Source organism: Crocuta crocuta, unplaced genomic scaffold (genome assembly GCF_008692635.1).
Source record: "Crocuta crocuta isolate KB4526 unplaced genomic scaffold, BGI_CrCroc_1.0 scaffold139, whole genome shotgun sequence".
NCBI classification, from domain to species: Eukaryota; Metazoa; Chordata; class Mammalia; order Carnivora; family Hyaenidae; genus Crocuta; species Crocuta crocuta.
In genome coordinates this window covers 10,157,764-10,165,955 of record NW_027533258.1, presented here as the reverse complement: position 1 = coordinate 10,165,955, position 8,192 = coordinate 10,157,764, and the positions used below count along the sequence as shown (strand labels likewise).

General features: G+C 58.6%; 2 protein-coding genes across 2 annotated transcripts in view; both read left to right on the top strand.

Moving 5' to 3' along the window:
* The first annotated feature begins 6 nt into the window (after positions 1 to 6).
* Positions 7 to 2,835, top strand: LOC144217216 (uncharacterized). Its single transcript, XM_077746756.1, has 8 exons — positions 7 to 483; positions 803 to 910; positions 1,048 to 1,119; positions 1,272 to 1,372; positions 1,465 to 1,704; positions 2,015 to 2,203; positions 2,292 to 2,429; positions 2,672 to 2,835. The coding sequence occupies exons 1-8, from the start codon at positions 458 to 460 to the stop codon at positions 2,833 to 2,835; spliced, it is 1,038 nt and encodes a 345-aa protein (XP_077602882.1). The 5' UTR covers positions 7 to 457.
* A 762-nt stretch (positions 2,836 to 3,597) lies between these two features.
* Positions 3,598 to 8,192, top strand: part of ACAP1 (ArfGAP with coiled-coil, ankyrin repeat and PH domains 1) — a 12,027-nt gene continuing 7,432 nt past the window's right edge. Inside the window, 3 exon segments of the mRNA XM_077746755.1 lie at positions 3,598 to 3,822; positions 4,355 to 4,412; positions 8,058 to 8,176. Coding sequence (XP_077602881.1) covers positions 3,770 to 3,822; positions 4,355 to 4,412; positions 8,058 to 8,176 — 230 coding nt within the window. The 5' untranslated portion in view covers positions 3,598 to 3,769.

The window sequence follows — 8,192 nt, the reverse complement described above, 5'->3', positions numbered from 1 at the left end:
GGAGGAGCCCGCGGTTCTGGGGGCTGCCGGCGGCCCCAGTGGGGAATCCCCGGGAGGGGCGACCAGGGGGGTGCCTGGAGGAATCGGAGGAGTCGAGGCAGACGCCGGGCCGCTCTCCAGCGTAGCCCCGTTTCACGGTTCTGAGCCCTCCCTGCACTCCGGGGGAATCAGTCCTGTCTCTAGCCGGCCCTCCGGGGAGGTAGCGGTCCTCGGTTCCGGACCCCACCAGCACCCTGGGGAGGTTGCGGACCTCGGCCCTGGGTCCGGCCCATACCCAGGCGGATTAAATGCGCCCTTCCCTGAAACCAGTGTATCCGGGACCTACAGCCTCGGGTCCGAGGGGTCTGGGGTGTACAACTCCGGACGCAGTCCCCGCTCCGAGTCAGCTTGCTTGCACTCCCACAAACCTTGTGAGGACCGGCCCCGGAGCATCCTAAAATACAACAGCTCCATCTTGATGCAGAAATGCCCCATTGCGGAGAAGTAAGGAGCTCAGCTGGGCGGGCACCGTGCACTGAGCCCGGAGGGAGGGGTTTCGGACCCGGGGGCGGAGCTAGGGGAAGGGGCGGGGTCCTGAGAACCAGAAGTGAGACCGCCGAGGGCGACGGGGTGGGAAAGCTGACGTTCCAGGCCCTGGGAGAGCAGCTGCTCCAGGGTAAACGCTGGTCCGTGATTACCGTTAGGTGTGACCCCCGTCCTCACTCCTACGCCTCTGAGACTACGAGCGGGTGCGAGAAGTTTCTGAATGAAAGAGTGAGGGAGGGAAATTTTCCTACCCCTTTCTTGTGTCCTCCTATGCCAGGAAAAAGTCTCAGTGGGGGGACGAAATGACTATCCTGGCCACGTACCACCCCGCTGACAAGGACCATGGATTTGTGAACGTGGATGAGCCCAGCACTCCCTACTTCAGGTGCTGAGCCCTCAGCCCCTAACCCTTCAGTCCAGATCCTTCCCTCTTCAAAGAGGGTCGGGGGAGGCAGGGAGGCTGCAGGGACTGGATCCTTCCAGATGCTCACCCCTCACCACGGCTACGTCCCTCCTCTGCAGACTGCAGGGCAGTGATAAGGACCTGCCTGGGACGTCCTCTCGGGCAGTGACTCCCGAGGCGCTGGCCGAGAGGTGAGAGCCCTGCCGGAGGTCAGTAGGGCTGTGGGGCCTCTTCCTCCCTCCACCCTTGAACTCTGAGGTCCCAGGCAGCTAGGCCCCATCTCCCACCTGCCCCTCCTTGTTCTTTCCCTTTGGTGACCCCCACCAGGCTCCCTCCTCTTCAGGTTGGCAAAAATGGACACGCTCTATCCCAAGGTCCTCCAGTATAGTGATAACAGAAGCTCGGGGGCTCCAGACCACTTTTCCAAGACACGTGAGATGAAGGGTGGGGACTGAGCGGAAAGGGGAGGCAGAGGGAACTGTCAGCGAGAGCCTGGCGCCTGGCGGGAAAGCCAAGCTTCTTACAATGGCCCGCAGACTCCAGCGACTTCGACAACCGCCGGAAGACGCACTATGATGAAGGAAAGTTCTTCAGGACTCGGAAAAGTTTTCTCTTCGATGATAACAAGCACAACAGCAAAGAAGGCGGTGGCGGTCGGGGCATGATGCTGGACCCGGAGCCCAGGCCTGTGGCGACAGGCTGGATCGGAGGACTGGCCAGAGGAGTCAAAGATGAGATTGGCCTGGTGATCAGGAACCATATCCCAGAAGCCAAGGGTTAGCTATGGTGGGACCCCAGGGGCTCATGGGAATTGTAGTCCAGAGTCTTCACCATGCCCTGTCTTTCTCCGTGGCCATTGGCCCAGGGCCCTGCTGGGAGGTGACCCCCAGGGAAGACAAGACAGCTGGGGTGGGGACCTCGTCAGAATAGTCCTCAGGAAGCCCAAGAAAACCACAGGGGATGGAGACGTCACTGGTATTTTCTAATACGGGAAGAGGCTAGAGAAGTGAGATGAAAACCCAGGGCTGGAACTTCTCCCCTGCAGAGGGGGCCATAATGGACACCTGGGGGTCCCTGATGCCCTAGGTGGCCATAAGACTCAGATGGGCTGGGATGACTCGTCAGATTCCCCTGCCTTCAGAAACCAGTGCCCAGCGCCAGCCCCCATCAGGTCAGACCAGGAGACTGACCTGCAGCAACGCAAGGAGTATTACATCAAAGGAAGATACCTGAGGTGCTCCCCCCACCCCGAGCTGGAGGAGGACACAGAAGACAGTGAGAGCGGGGCGGGCCCAGCCCGGGCTGGGGGCGCGACAGCCCCAGACCGAGGGGTGCCCCAGCCTTGACCCCGTGGTGCTCCCAGGCTCTGCAAACTTGAACTGGGCGATGGAGAATCCCATAAGCACTGAGGTCCGTCTGTTGGACCACCCCGGAAGCCCCGCTCAGGATCACAAGGCCACCAAGGACCGCCTGAAAGTGACAGCGACAAAATCGCAGCCTGGTGAGGGCACCAGTCCCCCTAGCTGGCTCCTGGCCAGCTCCCATCCCCCCACCCCCCTTCTTTGCATATCGGTAGACCAGCAACAGATGCTAAGAGCGGCCTCAAGCATCCTGGTGTGCAAGGCCCACGTTGTACAGAGAGGAGCCAGGGAGGCTTGGAAGGGGTTGGGACCCCCTCCAGCCTCGAAGTAGCTATTGGTCCCACGCCCCCCCCCGACTCCCCTCTGCCCCCACCCCCTCCAGGTGCTGCTCTGTCCTACAGAGACCATGGGTCCAGATCAGAGTCGGGCTGGTGTCAGTGGCTGGTATCCAAGGAACTTGCCTGGCAAAGCCCAGAATGCTTGGAGACGGAGCGTGGCAGCCACTCAAAGTNCAGCCTGAACCAGCTGGGAAGGGAGAAGGCCTAAATGGGTGAGTTCTAGAGAGTTCCAGGGTCACGTGGGCCAGATCTCCTGCTGCAAGGAAGCCAGTAACCCGGTCATTTCTCTCTCCAGATGGAGCCCTGCATCTTCAGTGGAAGACGAGAAGAGGAGAAAGCCAAACCATGGAAAATGTAGCCAGCTGGGGATGGGGTGGGTCCCAGCCTCCCCCTGCCCTCACTGTCCTCAAGGTGGACAATAAAGAGCAGTGCAAGGAGCCTGGGTGCCCCGCATCTTTAGCCGGGCCTGGGCCTGCTCATTCACGGAGGAGAAGGGAGGAGGGAAGGCCTGCCGCGTACAGGAAACCACAGCAGGCAGAGGGGAGAAGAAAGCTTGGAGCCGCCTGGGGCACTGGACTCGGTGCCCAGAAATCCCCCCACTGCCGCAGGGGGCCAGTGATTGGGTGGTGGGACTCCATCAACCACAAATGTGCCAGTGTCGTCATCTTTAATTGCTACAATGGCCCTGGGTGGGGAGGTCATCCTGCCCATCTTCCAGATGAGGAAACTGAGGAATCAGAGAGCTGGCCCGGGGTCACACAGCCTCTGAGTGGCAGAATCAGGACTGGAGAGGGTATCTGCCCGCCACCCCTGGCCCCCAGCACGGCTGAAGGAGAAAGAAGCGGGTTCTGGAACTGGGGAGGAAGGAGACTGAAGATAGTCTCTGTGGGTGGGGCTGTGGCTTTTCTGCCGCCCCGCCTCTGCCCCTCCCGGTGCTGTCTGCAAGTGTGAGGTGAGAGCTCCTCCTTGGACACCCCTAACCCTTTGGGAAGGAATTGAGCCTCCTCCCCCCTCCCCAGGCTCTTCCTAGGAGAGGATCCCCCCCTCCTCAGCCTCCTCAACCCCTCTGGGGGCAGGGAGCGCTTTCCCCCTGCAGCCCCCCCCCCGCCATCCGGCCCCTCCCTCCCCGTGCGGTCGGCGAGATGACGGTCAAGCTGGATTTCGAGGAGTGTCTCAAGGACTCACCCCGATTCCGGTAAGTGTGCACACGTCTGGGTGGCAGAGGGAGTGAGGTCCGACCCCCATCCGCAGTGGACACACACCCGTGCCCAGACCAGACATCTTTCCAGGGACTAAGTCTCAAAGGGACAGGATCGAGCTTCTAGGCCATTCTTAGGCCCTAGTAGCGCCTCGACTATGAACCCCCAGACTCTGATGCTCTCCACCCGCCCTTCTTGTGCAGAGGGGGCCTCATAGCCCCTCTTTTCCCCAGAGCAGACACTACCTCCTCCGGCGCCTGGGACCCTGCCCCTCCCCCAGCACCTGCTGGGGCGGTTAGCAACTTCCTGCCCTCGCCACATCCACCTCTCTTTTTACCCTTCCTGCTTTGGTCTGGGCCCTGCTAGCTCTCAGGCCGCCCAGGGTGACAGCCAGGGCTGGCGGGCAGGTCTTCTGACCCCATCAGCCTTTTCTGTCTTCCCCCTTCCCCCCTCATCGCAGCCCCAGCCCCACTGGGGTGCACAACCACACACACCCAAGCTCTGTTCCCCTGACCCCTCTTTTCCCAGGGCCTCTATCGAGCTGGTGGAAGCCGAGGTGTCAGAACTGGAGACCCGGCTGGAAAAGGTAGCATGGGCTTAAGAGGAGAGGGGCGGGGCCAGGGAGAAACTTGGAGACCTCGAAGGAGTTCCAGGGGTTTCTGAGTGCTAACCGTGTTGGGTAAATACTTTGGGGGCTATAGAGAAGGAGATGGAAGTTCCACACCCTCCAAGAGCTTGGGGTCCTGGAAGACGAGACTCAACTTGTGGGTTTTACTGGGGCGGCTGTGAGCCCAAAATTACGCCAGGTCCTGGGCCTCAGGACAGCAAGACGGCTCTGCCCCCAGGGAGCTGACAGCCAGCCTTTGGGAAGCAAAACAGTGAGACACTTAAACACAGGCCACTAGGGCCCTCCAGGGCTACTCTTTGTAAAATGTACACACGCACTTGTAAACACTCCCTGCCCCTTTACTGGGTTTGGTTTTTCCCCATAGCGTTGACCCCAGCCTCACATGTTATATATGTATCAGTGCGTTAGCTTTCTACTGCTGTGTAACAAGTTATTCCAAATTTAGTGGCATAAAACAAGGCATATTTGTTGTCATAGTTTTTGCGGGTCAGGAGCTGGGCACAGCTTAGCTGGCCCTCTGCTCAGGGTCTCATGCACTGCAGTCGATCGGAGGCTCGGCGTCTCCTTCCAAGCTCCTGAGGTTGACGGCAGACTTCAGCTCCTTGCGGCTGTGGGACTGAGACCTTCACCTCCTTGAAGCCACGCTGTCCCCTGCCCTGTGGCCCCCCCTGCCTAGGCAGTTCCCATCAAAGCGGCTTGCTTCCTCAAGGCCAGTGGGAGGGGTTTTGTAGCACATGGTGCAAATACGGCCTCGATTTACACGGAAGTGAGGTCTCAGGAACAGCGGCGTCCGGCACCTCTGCCCCATGCCACAACCTGACCATGGGCGCGCAGACCCGTGGCCTTTGCTGTGTCCTGTTGGGTGGAATCAAGTCAGGTGTGTCACACTCAGGGGGCGGGGATAACGCAAGAGAGGGAACCTCCAGGTCCCCTTGCAGTGTGTCTCTCACACTTGCCAAGTGTTTTCTCTTTCTTTTTTAATAAGAATGTTTTTCATTGTATTTGTTTTAGAGAGAGAGCCCTGTGGGGGAGAGGGGCAGAGGGAGGGAGGGAGAGAATCTCAAGCAGGCTCCAAGCTCAGCGCAGAGCCGGTGGCGGGGCTCGAACCCATGAAACTAAGATCATGACCTGAGCTGAAATCAAGAGTCGGACGCTTAACCGACTGAGCCACCCAGGTGCCCCCATGATAAAGTAATATATATTTTTAAATAAAACTGTTCTATTTGGAGTTAATTATAGACTCACAAGAAGTCACAAAGCCTGTAGACGGTACGGAGAGGTCCCACACACCCCTCGCCCAGCCTCCCACACTGGCGGCATCTTGTGTGATCCTAGTACTTTCACCAAAACCAGGAAATGGACATCGGCATGATTCAATGCCTGTCTATGGACCTTACTTAGATTTTAGCTGTTTTGCAAATACAGTTGACCTTTCAACAACATAAAGATTAGGGGCACTGACCCCCCCCCCACAGAATCAAAACTGTACATGTAATTCTTGAATCCCCAAAAACTTAACTGATAGCCTGCCACTGACCAGAAGCTTTACCAGTAACATAAACAGTTGATTAACAAATATTTCATGTGGTGTGTGTATTGTATACTGTTTATACAATGAAGGGGGCTAGAAGAGAGAAAGCGTTATTAAGGAAATCATAAGGGGGCGCCTGGGTGGCTCAGTCGGTTAAGCGTCGACTTCGGCTCAGGTCATGATCTCGCAGTTTGTGGGTTCGAGCCCCACATCGGGCTCTGTGCTGACAGCTCGGAGCCTGGAGCTGCTTCGGATTCTGTGTCTCCCTCTCTCTGACCCTCCCCTGCTCATGCTGTCTCTCTCTATTAAAAAAATTTTATTAGAGGGGCGCCTGGGTGGCTTCGTCGGTTAAGGGTCCGACTTTCGCTTAGGTCATGATCTCGCGGTTCGTGGGTTCGAGCCCCGCGTCGGGCTCTGTGCTGACTGCCAGCTCAGAGCCTGGAGCCTGTTTCAGTCTGTGACTCCCTCTCCCTCTGACCCTCCCCTGCTTATGCTCTCTCTCTCTGTCTCTCAAAAATAAACAAGTGTAAATAAAAGAAGGAAGAGGAAGGAAGGAAGAAAAGAAAAGAATAAAAAGAGAAAAGAGGAACCTGGGTGCTCTATGCCCCGGCTGCACCCAGCCAGGTTGGGAGCGTCCGGGTCCTGGGTCCTGGTGACACACGTCTCATGGTGACCTCCAGTGAGGTTGAGGTGTGGTTGGTTTCCTGACCGTCACTGAGCCTGTCAGTGACCATCAGGTCAAGCTGTAATTCCTGTAGCCTTCACGAGCCCTAGAAAGTGATTTCCAGTTCAGGAAAAGTCCACGGAGAACCCAGGTGGCCCAAGCTCTCGTGGGCCCCCGCTGCCCAGGATCGTTCCACAGGACGTCCCTGGCGGTCTCCTGTCCCCCGGGCCGCGCTGAGGGGCTCCACAAACACTTGTGCAGCCCTGCTGCGGCGACTCAGGCCAGAGCCGAGTGGTGTCCCCTCGGGGGGCAGTGCAGTGACAGAAGATAACAAGGCCAAGAAGTCAGGAAACCTCACTCTGGTTTCTGACTCGGCCGCCTGGCCCTACCACAGGGACCCTCCTCGGGCCACTCAGCTGTCCCCTTATTTCTTGCATTTATTTAATAAATTAGTTGATTGATTTTAACGTTTATTTATTTTTGAGAGACAGACAGAGTGTGAGCAGGGGAGGGTCAGAGAGAGAGAGAGGGAGACACAGAATCGGAAGCAGCTCCAGGCTCCGAGCTGTCAGCACAGAGCCCGACGTGGGGCTCGAACCCACGAACCGTGAGATCACGACCTGAGCCGAGGTCGGACGCTCAACCGACTGAGCCACCCAGGCGCCCCAACTCTCCCATTATTTCTCAAGCCCCCTTGTTTGTCAGCCGAAGGGGGGGGGTGCAGCACCCTAACGGGCCCGCTGCCATTCCTGTTCATGAGGGAAANGAGAGAGAGAGAGGGAGACACAGAATCGGAAGCAGCTCCAGGCTCCGAGCTGTCAGCACAGAGCCCGACGTGGGGCTCGAACCCACGAACCGTGAGATCACGACCTGAGCCGAGGTCGGACGCTCAACCGACTGAGCCACCCAGGCGCCCCAACTCTCCCATTATTTCTCAAGCCCCCTTGTTTGTCAGCCGAAGGGGGGGTGCAGCACCCTAACGGGCCCGCTGACATTCCTGTTCATGAGGGAAATTGCTCCGTGTGCACAGAATGGGAAAGCTCCCGCGGGCAGGGACTGCTAGAATTAAAACCACCCAGGCAGCGCCTTTGCCTTGTGAGCCGTACAGTGCATGAGCATGGAGTTTCTGGAAAGCTCTGGATCCAGGCGGCTGGGCCCGGGCAGGGAGGGATACGTGGAAGTGGACGGAGAAAGATAGGCTGGAGCCAGCTGTCAGGGGCTTTGGTCACAGGCTGGGAGGACTTCGCCTCCAGGCACGGAGCCGGAGGAGATGAGAAAGCGCTAGCTGTGCGTTAGCGCCTGGGAGTAGGGGCTCAGCGAGGGAGGGATGCGGCCCTGGGAAGGGAGAGGCAGGGGGGCCGCTGTGGGGGCGCCATGCAACTCCCCACCCCTCCCTGTTGCTTCTCAGCTCCTCAAGATGGGGAACAGCCTCCTGGAAAGTGGGCGTCATTACCTCGCCGCCGGCCGCACCTTCATCGCCGGCATTTGTGACCTGGCCCGCCTGGGTCCACCAGAGCCCATGATGGCGGTAGGTAGGGGACTC